General features: G+C 49.0%; 1 protein-coding gene across 3 annotated transcripts in view; it reads left to right on the forward strand.

Moving 5' to 3' along the window:
* LOC125714343 (DNA (cytosine-5)-methyltransferase 3A-like) overlaps positions 1-15,537 on the forward strand; it is a 93,600-nt gene that overhangs the window by 42,670 nt on the left and 35,393 nt on the right. For all 3 annotated transcript variants that reach the window (XM_048984862.1, XM_048984860.1, XM_048984861.1), the window contains one exon: positions 15,253-15,299. In XM_048984862.1, coding sequence (XP_048840819.1) covers positions 15,253-15,299 — 47 coding nt within the window. The remainder of the gene's footprint in view (positions 1-15,252; positions 15,300-15,537) is intronic.

Consider the following 15,537-nt stretch of genomic DNA (forward strand, 5'->3'; position numbering starts at 1 on the left):
CTGACAAGCCGCCCCCGCGAGGCCGATTTCCGCGTGTGGGCTTCTCTAGCAGGAGCTGGGACGCCCCTGCACGTCTCCGTCGACTTCGGCTGCAAACTGAACTCCGTACGCCTTCACTGCGTTGAGGGTTCATGGGAAACTGTAACCATTGGGGGGAGGGGGGGGGGGGGGGGACTTCCCTTCTCACAGAAATGTCACATTTCAGGCAGCGGCTTTAGCGAGCTGAACACGTGGCTGACTGAACACACCCCGGAAAATGCGTATCGGGTGTCGATACTGAGATTATGATCATACTGGCGACTTCCACGGCTACCGAAAAAACACAAACTGCTTATTCTCTAAGCAGAGCCAGAGCTCGTTTTACTGTGGAAATGCCCTAACTGGCATTGCATTAGCATCCTACAGCCAGCAATCCGCTCTTTGGCCTTTTTCAGCGTACAGATTTTTAACAGAATAACATCAAGTGCAATTTTCTGTTAAAGCCACAAGCTGGTTTTGTGCTGTCCTTTCTATGAATGTAGCGCAGGGCCCCCCGAAATCCAATCCCGGAGAACCATGATCCAACACAGTTTGCAGATTTCCCCGCTCAGACACACCTCCTGAACTTGTTAATTAGCTGATTAAAATGTCTTTGCGCAAGAAAATCTGCAAACTGTCTTGGATCCTGGCTCTGCACGACCGGAATTGAGGAACTCTGACATAGTGTACGACATCTTACAGCCATGTAAAACCAGAATTACCCGGTAAGATAACAACCACATTAACTGTCTTGTAGCAATTAGGCAGATATTTGACATGTAGGGCATGTGCTAATTAAAAGCAACATGACATGGGCTAAAGCTCTCGTGCAGCTGAAACACTGCAGACCCCTCTGTCCCCAGGTGTACGTAGTGACTGATTTAGTCCAGGATTAGTCAAATTTATGCTCTGTGTTAACACATGCAGCATGTCTGTGCTGTATCCCGCATGGTTGTTACAGAGAGGCGTAATTGGCGACTTCTGAAGAATTCCTCGTAAATTTGCCGTAAGAAACGAGCTTTGGGTCACACGGTGTCTCTGTGTAAGTGGCTGTTGTGGCTGGGCCATGTACGCTGGGAAGTGGCGTTACTCCCTGGTTGGTCAGTGTCCACGGTGTGATGCATAATGATTTATTTCAATTAACTTTGCAGTAATATAGCTTCCTTCCCAGTCTGAATGGCCCAGCGTGGAATGTGACCCTGTAGGACACAAGACGTTGGAATAAGGTGCGGAGGAGTTGCTAGAGCAATCGATTAGGTGACATGGAGACACTCACAGATGGACAGGCAGGTAGACGGATAGGGAGACAGCCAAGCAGACAGACAGGCAGACAGACAATCGGGAAGAAAGGCAGGCAGGCAGACAGAACGATAAACAGACAGGCAGAGAGAAAGGCAGGCAGGTAAGGAGACGGACACGCAGACAGACAGGCAGAGAGAAACGAAAGGTGGTGAACTCTGCCATGATAAAAATTAAGAATAAAACCGGAAAAAATAACAATATCATACATATGTAATAAAGAAGGAACTGCAAGTTATACTGAGAAAAATGGAAAGCCGGAGTTAAAAAGCAGAGAGTGAGGGATTCACTGGAGGAATCCCGACATTCAGGCGTTTCACCAAAACACCCCAATTAAAGCAGCTGGAAGTCAGGGAGCCCTTATCCTCAGGGACGGCTGTGCCATGGGGGGCAGCACTCAGACCCCCGTCTGACCCGACCCCGTTTGACCCTGTCCTGTAGACAGGCCTGTCTGATCTCTATACAGTGTGGTGCAAATGGCATCCATCCTTTCGCTAGAATCCCACGCAGCAACTGGGTCACCAAATGCCTTCAGCCACGCTGATGGGTCTCCGTGGGACGGACCAATAGCAAGCAGCCGTCTGCATACAGGACGTCCAGTTATGCCATGGTTTGTCATGCGGTACTATGAGTATGATTCATGACAAGGTTGTACCTACTATAGGAAACGTCAGCGCTAAAATCAGTCTGGCATGGTGGTTTCCTCTCGTTAGCTTTGCAAATTAACCGGGGCAGATATTTTTAGGGCACGTTCGTCCGCTCAGTTATTGAATGCTGGCAGTCAGGTGGCAAAAAGACCAGGGTAGTTTCTGTTTGAATGACGTTCAGGTTGTCTGATGGGTGGGAGAGGAAGAAGATCTTAAAATGTGCCGCGGGATTAAGGTTTGATGATGTGATGCTTATTGTTTATCTTTAAGGATTCTTCTGGGATTTCACTGGTGTTCCGACCGAACTGTGTTTTACAGTTAGAGTCAGAGTAAGTGAAGAGTTAAACGGAGTGAGACTCAGTGCGGGTGAGTCTCTGCTCGTGCTGCTGTGCTTTGGGCACAGGTGGGGGGGGGGGGCAGGCCTGCTGAGGAGGAGCACCGGCGAGTCCACAGGGAACGCAGCCCCTAGGCATGCTGGGAATCTGGCGACGGTGGGGGCGGGAGGCTCGGGCGGTGGTTCTGGCCAACTGGGCCCACTTTAGCTGAGTAGCTCGCACCTGTGGGTGGGGGTCAGGAATGTGCGAGAACATTTCTGAGAGCTACAGACAACAGATGGACCTCAGAGTGCCGCTGGGGGCAGGGAGGACGGGCGACTGTGTTGACTGTTTAGCGTGTTAATGTGGCATCTTTGTTTAATCACGAAGACAAATGTGCATCTTGACACTTTTACATCCAAATGAGCAGATTCCTTCAGCTCGAACAAAAATAGATGTGTGTGAATGTTCACGCCCCCTTACCCCCCCCCCCCCCCCCCCAGGTGTAATTTTCACTGGAAAACCGTCTGTCTTTCTGCCTCTGTGCCTCCTGTCTCTGTGTGTAAATGAAAATCCTGTCCAGGTTCATTTAAAGTGTTAATGGAGTGTTTTGGGGGGTGGGGGGGGGAGGCACACTTGCGCACACCTGCAGTGCGGGGGTTTCACGTTGGCGCCTGCCTTAGTGACCCTCCAAGTCCAGTGCCGACGCACCGAAACCTTCTGCCGTTCCCGTCACATTAACAGCATGTGTGCATGAGCGTGCAAATAAAGCACACGCTTAAGGGGTCATTCGTGTGGCAGGACTGTGACTCCCCAGGTGGCAGCTAGGGGGGGCGCCCTGCTCCAAATGCAACATACGCTACCCGTGTCGGCCGGCCAAGCAGAATGGCAACAAAGGGTAGGCGGGGTCACAGAAGGCGGTAGATAAATATGGTGGCCCTGTTTTTCCTAAACTGGACATTAAAGAGATCAGTTGCCCCACCCAGGGTATAACAGGGTAAGCAGGAGCCGCCCCCGTACTGAGTGCATTTGTGTCACCTGACAGCCTGCTGGGGGTGTGGGGGGGTTATGTGGGTCTGGTGGGTAACTGTTCTCTTCAGTGTCCTGGTTGTTTATTAGTGGGGGCTGGGTAGGGCTGGGGTAAGGGGCGTGGTGTAGGGCTGGATGTGAAGACGGACCAAGGCAGGGAGGCCTGCAGCCAGCCGCAGCACCGCGTGCCTCTTGCTGGTACATTTCCTCTCTGCTCTCTGGCACGTCCTTTGCTGCACTTAGGAGGCCCCGGTTCCACATGCTGTGGCTGGCAGGCCTCCTCAGGAGCGGCACCGTACCAGAGATCCTGTCTCACTTACGAAGAGCATTAGGAACGAAGCTCGTGAGTTGTTTTTTTTTTCCATTTGTGGACATCCGCCATTGTTGCCTGGGCAACACTGGCTTTCTTAACCCTTGTAAGGCCTCGCCGTGGGTCCTGGTGAGGGTCTGTGGTCAGTGCCGACCCTCCATCTCCGCCGGCTGTATGGGGGAGTAAAGACAAGCTCGGTATGCGAGAGTTTGCAGGGCCTACGAGGCGGTTCCAGTACTCCTTGGCAGCCTTCCCTTACCCTCCCCTTTCCGTGCCTCATGAGTAGCCCCTCTTTCGGGGTGGGGGAGAAGAGGCACAGTGCTGCAAACAGGATGGGCCGCGGTCCCGGGGGCCCCGAACCCGCTGGCGCTATCAGGTGTCCCTGGCGCAGGCCGGTGAGAGCCATTGTAAGAGAGGAGGGCTGTCTTCCTGTCTGCGTGTCTGCCTGCCCGCAGCCATGGCAGTTAGAGGCTGTGGTGGGGGCCAGTCAGAGGGGTGGGGGCCGCACGAGGCCATTCCTCCGTGCCTCACAGGCGTAAATGAAGCATCTTGCACCGATTCGCAGTCCTTAAGCTTACGCAACAAGATTTTGACAGCGTCCAGGTCGTTCTGCTTTCCCACTCCCCATCTTCCAGGCCCCTAAGCGCACGCCCCCACCTTCCCCCATCGGCACCTCACGTGCCGGTGCTCGGTTTGGGGGCCCCACCGGGGCCCTGCTCACGTGATGGTGCCATACCCTTGGTGGCGCTTGCAAGAGAGCATAAGATCTGGCTCAGAGTCAGTTGGCATGCGGCTCTCAGCGGGGGAATGCAACCCAACCCTGCCTGCAAACCCAGTGACCTTGGCAGCTGGAGGGAAAAGGACAGAATGCCTTTAGCTCATGGACTGGCTGTTTAGTAACTCATTCCCATTGTGCTGTAGTAAGGAGCTGCAGCAGCACAGTGCCTGGGGAGGGTTGGGTCCGAGGTGGGGCTTCCTGCGGCAGTGCCCTCGCCCCGTGCCGCCTTGGGGACGAGGCTCACGGTTCAGGTCTACGGAACATGGGAGCCCTGGTCTCTGCTTGAACTTTTCACCCAGCTTATGCCCCCATTGTCGTGGACTTTGTGTGCCAGTTTTTAACTCTGCGTGTGCCAGACTCTGACCCTAATCACAATCACGCTGTGATTCAAGTCTAAAGCAGAAGTGAATTTGCTGCCACGTGCATGTACTTCTGTTTGTGTATACTGACTAAATATATAAATTAATTTATGTTTATGTTTCTTGGTGTGCCTGCCGTGCTTATTGGTAGCGACATTCGATTGGTTAAAGTCATACGTGAGAAGGAGGTGAATTGGGAAGCAGATGGTTGTGCTTTAATGACAGCCAGCCTGCTTTAAAGGCTAAACTACTGTTTTCTGTAGCATATAAATGGTGTCTTCTTTAAGATCTCGTAGAAATGTTTAAATATGTGGCCAGACAGTAAGAGTTATGTACAGCTGTTGTCCCTGATAGTGGGGGTGGACTTGGTGATGGACAGATTGGGCAACAGCACAACAAAACCCAGGGGTGGCTTTTTGGGGCAAATTCTATTTAACGTCTGAATTTAATTGAACCGTCTCTTTGGTCTAGTATTTTTTTATGATAAATCTTAAAAGTTATCGAGTCATTTACTTTCTGGGTGATTATTGGCTGTTAAATCGGAATTCACTGGGTCGGCCAGGTACACTTGCACGTACTAGGAAATTGCCTTGGCAGTATTGGCGCGTACATTGGTAGACAATACAGAACAAAAGTTAACAAAACAAAATAAGAATGATGAAAATAAATAAATAATGGAAAGTAATGCAGATCAGTATGGATCGCAGTCAGTTGAATGTGCAGTGGCTTAGTGTGATGGAAGGCTTGCTGAGAAGACAGGGTTTCTTAATGAGTAACCGAACAGGTTCAGGAACCACGCTGCACCAAACACAGGGCAGAACATACAATGAGTAACTGAGAAATCTGGGAAGACACATATGTACACTGATAATGAGGGCAGAACAAGGGGCAGGTTGTGAACTATTGCAAGGAACAGGTGAGGATAAGTAACAATCATTAAGGACTCAAAAATCAAACACAAGGAGAAATAGGGTTTGACTGTAAAACTAAATACAAGCAGGAAAAACTAACGACGGCACAAACAGAAGCACCATCTGAGTAACATGATGCAAGATCTGAGAAGGGGGAAGCGAAATTCGAAATGTCCAAGAAAGTGGTGGTCTGGTCACAGAGCCACGGCGGTGGGGGGACGAGCTTCTCACACCCGTTCTTAGCCAGTTCAACTGTAGGGCAGCCCAGGGAACAGGGGAAAACCATAAGAACTAAAAAAGTGCTAAACCAAGGGAAACAACATGGGGAATGAGAATGGGATGGTCAGCGACACCAGCTGGCCAAACAGGGAAATGACAGATAAGGCCGGGGCTGATCCTGACGCCATGTGTACAAGTGTCCAACTAGATGTGCCAGTTTAAATATTGCACAGAATTGCTTAGTTCCCCATTAAATACAAGTAAATAAAGGTATATATTAAGTATTTAAAAGTTCCTTCTGAAGACAGAATCCTGACTGAAGTGCTCATTTCTGAAAAAGAGGGGTCCTGCCCCGAAATAAAATAGCGAAAGTGATTCAGAGTTCAAATCCATGAGTCACCAGTGTTTCCTGCCTCCCGGGGGCGTGGAAAGCGGAGCGCCTTTCAGTGAATGCACAAGTTCTGTTTTCCAGTCGTATGGCTGTGGTGACACTATGGAAATTAGTGCAGCAAGTCGGCTTGAGGTGAATTAATCGGAAGTGCTTGCTGAATGTCAGTAACAGGCCGTGTTATCCAGGCCATCGTCTTTTCCTAATATCAATTGATCTGTCGTGGTCATTCAGTGGTTAAATTTGTGCCTGATTGGCTCCCGCTCCCTCATGCCACTGCTCATGTGATCTTTCCACACGTTAGCGGCGGTCACCCTACACACATCCTCCCCACTGAGCTCTTTCTTAAGGGTTGCACTTGCATTTTCAGCAGACTCTTTTCTGACATGCATGTGATTCTGACAGCAGGGTCGTGAAGTTCCATGGACCAGTTGGAGGCTAAGAGGCGTGCTCAAGGCTCAAGTCCTGACCTTCTGAGTCGCATACCACCCCACAGGCTTCACTCATTCATGCCTGATACTGCCTGTACGAGGCCCTTCTTCCTCACTGCTGACTTTACAGCCTCAGGTTTCAGACAGAGAACCTGTTTACTATCTCGATTAATTGCTTTATGTAGATACATGCAGAAAAGCCTCCTGTCCTGTTCAAGATTGGGGTGATTTTCACACTGGCTGCCGTCCTGCTAGCCTTCCACCCAGACTAAGGGGGGGCTGCTGCGCCCCTCTAACTTTCTCATTGTCATTATTTCCTTTAGCCCTTGCTGCTGACAGATTTTCTTACCATTTTGCTTCACTGGACCTTTTGCAGCTTTAAAGGAGGTGCCAAGCTCATGTCAAAACGAGGGACTCGAGTGAGGCCAATTTCAGCTGATCTGCCGCCTGTGGGCAGGCTTTAGTTGGTCAAAGCAGCGTGCTGATATTTCTGCCCCTTTTGGGCTGTAACTGCGGGGCTGCACCACTGAACTATGCATCATTTAGATGGACTGTGGCTCGAAACAGAGAAATAGAAAGCCCACAATGGTTGTAACAGACCCGGAGTGTTATGTGATCCAGGCCTGGGCTGCTAGTTTCCTGTGGGCAGTAATCCTTAAGCAAAATCAGGTGAGGTCTGAAAGCTGGGTGCCTGCTGTCAAGATAAATAACTGCTCTGGTGCCTCGACGCTGCATTTGAAGAGAGGAAAACAGGCCTCCTGACATGTAGGCAGATGCCTTACAAAAGGCTTCCTGGTGGCCCTTTGTCCTTTAGCTAAGCGAGCAGAGAAGCAGGAGCGGTATAAGAAATGTGCTGGTCGTGTTCCAAAAATAAGAGGCTCTTCCGGGGAATGGCAGCCCTTTTGGCTATGGGTTAATGATGTGCTATTTCAGGACTGTGTGGGTGCAGTCTGACAGCCTAACATCTGAGCTGACAAACACAGCCAAACCCTCATCTATTGTGTACAAAGACACGCCTGTGCATCGTTTCACACTGCAGGAAAAAGCCAGCTGGAGTGACGCAGGTGAATTAAGTGCGTCTGTCATTTGTTCAGTAATTAAGAAGCATGTTCATCACCCCAGGGTACCAACAGCAAACTTTTTTTTGCATCTTATAACATTGTGTAATGTAAGCTGATATTTGCACCAGATGAATTTCCTGTTTTCTACTGTTTTAGAGGTTTAATTTACATGTTACAGTCTTAACTCGTGAGCTCCATACTACGTGGAATCGAGAACGTGGCGGGAGTTAGCTTTGGAAACAGTTTGGTACTATGTGGAATCAGAATGTGGCAGGAGTTAGCTTTGGAAACAGTTTGGTACTATGTGGAATCAGAATGTGGCAGGAGTTAGCTTTGGAAACAGTTCAGTACCATGTGTAATCTCAGAACATGGTAGGAGATAACACTGGAAACAGCTGAGTACTATGTGGAATCAGAACGTGACAGGAGTTAGCTTTAGAAACAGCTGGCTACTATGGAATGGCTGAATGTAGTAGAAGTTAGCTTTGGAAACAGCTCGGTACCGTGAGGAATCACAGAATGTAGCGGGAGGTAGCTTTGGAAACAGCTCAGTACCTTATGGAAACGCAGAACATGGCAGGAGATAACACTGGAAACAGCTTGGTACTGTGTAGAATCGCAGAACGTGGCAGGAGTTAGCTTTAGAAACAGGTTGGTACCACATGGAATCAGAAAACATAGCAGGTGTTTGCTTAGGAAACAGCTCAGTACTGTGTGGAATCGCAGAACGTGACAGGAGTTAGCTTTGGAAACAGCTCGGTACTATGTGGAATCACAGAACTTGGTGGGTGTTAGCTTTGGAAACAGTTTGGTACCGTTTGGATTTTTTTGAAGTCAACAGTTATGATGCAAAAGTCGAATCAGCGTCGACTAATCACTGATGACTAATCGCTGATGACGTCAAGCCACAATCTGAACTTAAGAAAGTCCATCATATGCTGACGGAGTAGAAACAACAACAGGTTGCACCTTCAGCAGCAACAATTTATACAACAGGAACACTTGCTACACCTTCCATTTAAGTGTGAAAAGAGTGAAATGTCAGTGTAACACGTGTGAGTTTCGTTTATTCCCCCCCCCCCACACACACACACAGATCCAACCTGTAATACCGCTCCTCGCTTTCGTAAGGTGATCAGCTTCCAAGTTCCTGGGAATTTCTTGCAACTCTTGGCCACTTTCCTGTGTCGCTTTCCCACCACACAAAAGGAACTGAGACCTTTAAGCTAAATGAGCACATAATTTGATATGAAACTACACTGTCACCCAAAAAACAATGGAAAGGCATTTTGTTAATTATTTGTTAGTTATTGGGGGGATTTATTGTGATCAAAATGGGACATAGCTCTTTTATTTATATTTTATTTATGTGACCCATGGCATGTTTATCATTCCTTATTAAATCTGCCCAGTAGATCGATCTATCATTTTCCACAGAGTAAAAAACAATGTAATGTTATTCCACTAATAAGCGCTGGCACGTTTCACTGCTAGTATCGTGATATTAGGCAAAAGTACATCGCTATTTATAGAATTTTCTGAGGCAGAAATATGGAGTCACAAGCAAAAAAGTATTCCGTAAAGCACTAAATGTAATTTTGGTGCAAAAATAATTCCATCTGCTGGAAACAGCTCGGTACTGTGTTTTGGGGTTAGTTGTATTGTCTTTTTTTTGTTGCCACTGTTTTCAAAGTCGACATACTGTCTTGTTCATATTCATGGGCTCTCCTCTCCCATTCAGCTTAAAGCCAAAATGTTCCCAGACTGGAGCTGTAGAACCTGGCTTTGGAACCAAATCCATTTGGACTTATTCTTCCAAACTTTCTCGCTGGAATTATGCAGTAGTCTAGAAAAAAACACCAATTAAAACCGTGACCTTTTAGCCTGGAGTGACGCGTTATCTTCACATGCCGCTGAGTGTATGGAGGCGCTGTGCCGCGGTGGAGGGGTCTGCGCTCCCGTGCCGCGGTGGAGGGGTCTGCGCTCCCGTGCCGCGGTGCAGGGGTCTGCGCTCCCGTGCCGCGGTGGAGAGGTCTGCGCTCCCGTGCCGCGGTGGAGAGGTCTGCGCTCCCGTGCCGCGGTGGAGAGGTCTGCGCTCCCGTGCCGCGGTGGAGGGGTCTGCTCTCTCGTGCCGCGGTGTCAGGGGTCTGCGCTCCCGTGCCGCGGTGTCAGGGGTCTGCGCTCCCGTGCCGCGGTGTCAGGGGTCTGCGCTCCCGTGCCGCGGTGGAGAGGTCTGCGCTCCCGTGCCGCGGTGTCAGGGGTCTGCGCTCCCGTGCCGCGGTGGAGAGGTCTGCGCTCCCGTGCCACGGTGTCAGGGGTCTGCGCTCCCGTGCCGCGGTGGAGAGGTCTGCGCTCCCGTGCCGCGGTGTCAGGGGTCTGCGCTCCCGTGCCGCGGTGGAGAGGTCTGCGCTCCCGTGCCACGGTGTCAGGGGTCTGCGCTCCCGTGCCGCGGTGGAGAGGTCTGTGCTCCCGTGCCGCGGTGTCAGGGGTCTGCGCTCCCGTGCCGCGGTGGAGAGGTCTGTGCTCCCGTGCCGCGATGTCAGGGGTCTGCGCTCCCGTGCCGCGGAGCTGGGGTCTGCAGCAGCAGAGCATGGCACAGGTACATTTTCACATTTGAATGCCGAAGCGTGAGAATAGAAATGCGTCATGGCAACCCTCAAAAAGAATTCAGATAAAGTATTACTCAAATATGTTTTTGTTATTTTATCAAACTTTTGTTGATGTCGGTGAACAGGGCACTGGGTATAAGAAATGCACATTGCAAATTAAATCTATTATTATTACTACTATATGACAGGTTTCTTCAGGAGCAAATGGGACGAGACAAAAGATAAAAAATGCAGGTGGGAGTGGAACAAAATATGCCGAGTGGGTGGGTTTGTGACAGAATGTTTGGTGTGCAGGCGGGAGCAGAATTAAAAATTCCGTCCTGTGCTGTCGATATCGTAATTATCGCAAGAGGTCCGGGTCCAGCATTCCTCTTGTGTTGTTCCACCTCTCTCTGTTAACGTGGGCTTGTACTTTACCTGCGCTTTGTCCGTTAATGAATGTTTGTCCATTAGTGTGGGAGCGCGTTTTTGTAAATCTCAGAAAACAAGGGCCATTCTTCACAATCTCCGTGGACCATGAAGCCATTACTTATATCGTGCCGTTCAGCCCATGGACCGATGCCTCCCCCAACAAGGGGGTGCTGCGGGTGGGCTGTCTTCTCTTCTCTGCCATTGCCAGGTCAAAGACAATCCACACAGGGTCGTGTCAGGAGCGCAGTCGCACAAAAGCGGGGGGGTGGGCTGTAATTACAGACAGCTGAGCCTCTTTGGAGGGATGCAGGGTCATGCTGTGATTTGCTGAAGTTGACTTGGTTGCCATCCAGATCCGGTCCAGCCTGTCTGGGCTCGTCCTGGTCCCCGCAGCCGCTGTGTGGCCCCATCTTTGTTTAACCTGCACTGCCTTTGGCCTCTAGCCCCATGTGATCATTTTACATGATACTGCAGGACAGTTCAAGTGAATTACTGCTGGCGACTTCTAAACAGCATGTCTGAATCTTTAAACTCTGTAGATCTATTGGTCCCCTGTCTCAGTTCCCCTTTCTAACTTCAACGTATTGAGTGAGTAATTTAAATGAATAAAAATGTGCTGGGTTTCAGTTCATTCCTTCTGCTCTTCCTTTGGTTCCTTTGGTTTGAATATAAACACCTGAATATGAAACTTCCACTGTGTCCTTGGAAAGGGACTTCACGAGTTCACAGGGAGACCTGTTTACAAGTGAACACATCTTCGTGGAACGCTGCGTAAGGCAGCAGTGTTTAGATGCAGCTTCGTTCACGATCACCGGACAAAGGCCGCTGCCGCTGCTGAAAATAGCTCCTTAGCCACAGAAGTTTTTTTCATGTTTTGTTGCTGTTGTAGATCACAGTCCTTTTCAAGTGCAGCAGCCTTTGCAAGCAGAATTTTAACCTTACACTTACACAGGAAGTAGCATTGTCTAAGCATTGCCTAAGGACCACTGATCAGAGCTATCTCTGTGTTAAGGACCTCTGAGCAAGGCCGTGTCTGTGTTTAAGGGCTCTGAGCAGGGTCCAGCCTGTGTTAAAGGTGTGTCTGTGTTAAAGGGCTCTGAGCAGAGTCCAGCCTGTGTTAAAGCCGTGTCTGTGTTAAAGGGCTCTGAGCAGAGTCCAGCCTGTGTTAAAGCCGTGTCTGTGTTAAAGGGCTCTGAGCAGAGTCCAGCCTGTGTTAAAGCCATGTCTGTGTTAAAGGGCTCTGAGCAGAATCCAGCCTGTGTTAAAGCCGCGTCTGTGTTAAAGGGCTCTGAGCAGAGTCCAGCCTGTGTTAAATCCGTGTCTGTGTTAAAGGGCTCTGAGCAGAGTCCAGCCTGTGTTAAAGCTGTGTCTGTGTTTAAGGGTTCTGAACAGAGTCCAGCCTGTGTTTACGCTGTGTCTGTGTTTAAGGGCTCTGCGCAGAGTCCAGCCTGTGTTAAAGCCGCGTCTGTGTTAAAGGGCTCTGAGCAGAGTCCAGCCTGTGTTAAAGCTGTGTCTGTGTTAAAGGGCTCTGAGCAGAGTCCAGCCTGTGTTAAAGCCGTGTCTGTGTTAAAGGGCTCTGAGCAGAGTCCAGCCTGTGTTAAAGCTGTGTCTGTGTTTAAGGGCTCTGAGCAGAGTCCAGCCTGTGTTTACGCTGTGTCTGTGTTTAAGGGCTCTGCGCAGAGTCCAGCCTGTGTTAAAGCCGCGTCTGTGTTAAAGGGCTCTGAGCAGAGTCCAGCCTGTGTTAAAGCCGTGTCTGTGTTAAAGGGCTCTGAGCAGAGTCCAGCCTGTGTTAAAGCCGTGTTTGTGTTAAAGGGCTCTGAGCAGAGTCCAGCCTGTGTTAAAGCCGCGTCTGTGTTAAAGGGCTCTGAGCAGAGTCCAGAAACGGAAACATCAATGGGAGCTGCTTGCTTTTGTGACGAGGCACCATCAGATGGCCAGTACACATCACAGCTGCTCTTAGAGAGTCATGGGTCTTACATTTGTAACCAAAATCATCCAAGCTGGCATGAGCTAATAAAATGAATAAACCCACTTTTCTTAGGCTGACTGCTTGAGGAAAGGTTTGGCCTGACACTCTAATAGAACGTCATCATTCAGACAGCTGTATGCTGCAACTTAGCCATCAGTGTACATATCGAGCTTTAATTCAGCGGAGTGTGAGCTTCTGTTCTAAGCAGACTCCTCTGTTCGACATTACTAGCTCTCTCTGCACTTAGAAGTTGAGAGGAGGTGTCTGTAAGTGCCGCCGTAAGTCTGGCTCCTGGCTGATACTAATGCACCTTTTGGGACGGTGAGTGCAGTTCAGTCATTCAGGGTTTGTTTTCCCTGAATGCAAAGAAACAGGCCTCTTCTCTCTTTCTCACACAGACACACGCACACTGTCTCTCTTTCTCTTTCCCCATCTCCTTCTAGTTCCCTCCATCCCAATCTCCCACTGTCTCTGATTCCCCCTCCCTCTGTCCCTCTGTCTGTCTCACTTTCTCGCAGCATCCCTCCTTCCCCTTATTGCACACAGGTGATGAATTTATAATGACCCACTTTTCTTAGGCCCGGATGGTCGGCTCTTCTCTGTGATCTGAGCACCATGTTTCCCCTTTACCTTCTGGAAAGGAGCGGACAGAACTGCCCATTTTTATGCAAAACAGCCAGTGCCATTTTTCTGATCTATGTTGACTCGGTGACTGAGGGAATTTTTGGGTGATAGTCTGAATCAGATTAATCAGCTTGTTTTTAATGGTGGGGCAGAGATGAAAGGCCCCATCTGACTATACAGGCTGTCTTTATAGCTGTATCTGAAAAGTGTGCTCTGAAAACAAGCTGACCTTTGGAGGTTAATAGAAGAACATGAAAACACAATATAGGAGGTAACTTTTAGAGCAGCTCGCTGCAACATTCAGCTGGGCCTGACCACAGTCCTCAGAACACTGTTAGCTGTGTTGTAACAGTTAAAAAAAAAAAAAGCATATTAACAGACTAACTAAGCTGACATCTCTCGCTATCTGTAGATGTATCTGTAGATGAACCTGTGACTTCTGCACCTTACAGCCTGAGCTCTTACACTACCTTGGGTACCTTGGTTTTAAATGTAGGTCTGTGAATCTGAAAACAGACGTGATGAATTGTAGCGTCTGTAAAACGCGCTCGCCACAGTAAACACACGGTGTGCACTTCCTGGAACTTATACAGGAAACATAAACAGCGTTAATATTGTAAATGATATAGCTGGTTTATCTACTCTTACTGAGGTGTGTTTGGCTGTTATTGCTGTTATCTCGGTGTGTGCTTGTGCTTTTCGGTGAGTAACGGGGCCAGCGGCTGGACCACCTGCAGTTCAGGCTAGGAGATCCACCTAAAGCTAATCAGCTTTGGGCCTGGCCAGTACTTGGCTGGGAGACCAACTAGGAAAGCTGGTGTTGGTGTGGCCAACCGGTTAGCCCATTCTTGGGTCAATCTGGGTTCCAATGTCCCAGGCAGTGATGGGGACACTGTGCTGTAAAAATGGCTCTGTCCTTTGGATGAGGTCATAAATGATTCCCAGGCATCAGGGGTGGTTCCCTGATGTCCTGGCTGAAGTTGTCCACTGTGGCACTTTTAAAATCTGGTCTCCTAATCATCCCCTACATCTAACTGGTGAATTCTCTCCTGGCCTTTCACCACCTTAGTTACTGCGTAGTGAGCTTACTGGTGCAGAATGTCTGCCGTTGTATCATCCAGGTGGGGGCCGCACCCCAGCGGTGGGGCCTCGAGTCACTGATTCTTGACACGGACTTAAGTTACAGATTTGATGATTTGTGACTCGACTTGGCAAAACTGAGAGATAGACATAGTTTTCCCTCTGGATACCATAACATACATTTTATATTTTCAATGTATGTTAAGTCTCTGCTGTCTGCAGTTTCAGTTGGCTGAACGCAACTTGAGAGAGTTTGTTGGAAAGATCAGTGTTTGCATGCACACTTGCGTAAAAACTGTAAGGACCTCAAATCTATAAAGGACATATCCTGTGATGTACTGTGGCGAGTTTTTGCTGCAGCAAGTTTTAATCACCGAAGGTAAAAAATATTGACACGAGTTGGGACTAATTACATGACTTATAGCTCAACTTGGACTCGAGTCACAAATCTGAATGGCTTGTGACTTACAGAAAATGTTGGAAAGACTTGGAATTGAATTTGAGGGCAAATGATGCGAGACTTGACTCGGACTGCAATGTTTTGACTCAACCATTGACTTTGACTCGCCAAGGAATGACTTGTTCCATCCCTGCTACATCGTGGTGGTTGAAATCGCTCCTCCTTGGTTCTGTAACATTTATTCATTCACCTGCAGTTCTTTTGTGCTGCTTCCAGTCTTCCTGGAGTGTGTTGTTCATTATCTCATGCTGTGACTAAGCCGCTGCTCCAGACCCTGTTGGTCAGATGATTGCCTTGTCATGTCACACTTTCTTGACTCTTTTGTTCTCTTTCAGATGTGGAAGTGAGGGAAGAGGTCAGCAGTGGTGCAGGCCAGATGGAGGTAAGAGTTGAGTTTTACTGCGAGTCCCATATGGCTAGAGCTTCTGGACAGACTCTGTTAATGTCCTGTTGCTAGATATATTCATATTGCTACCACTCAGTCCAAATAATCGTACCTACTTGTTTATCTATTTAATTCATTAGTATCCCTTCAGTCTTAAATGATCCCTGCAGCCTCTTACATCTGGTACAACAGACCAAAACGTCTCTGTCCACAGCAGTTTGGCACTTCGGAGCTA

This window comes from Brienomyrus brachyistius, chromosome 19 (genome assembly GCF_023856365.1).
Source record: "Brienomyrus brachyistius isolate T26 chromosome 19, BBRACH_0.4, whole genome shotgun sequence".
Classification (NCBI taxonomy): Eukaryota; Metazoa; Chordata; class Actinopteri; order Osteoglossiformes; family Mormyridae; genus Brienomyrus; species Brienomyrus brachyistius.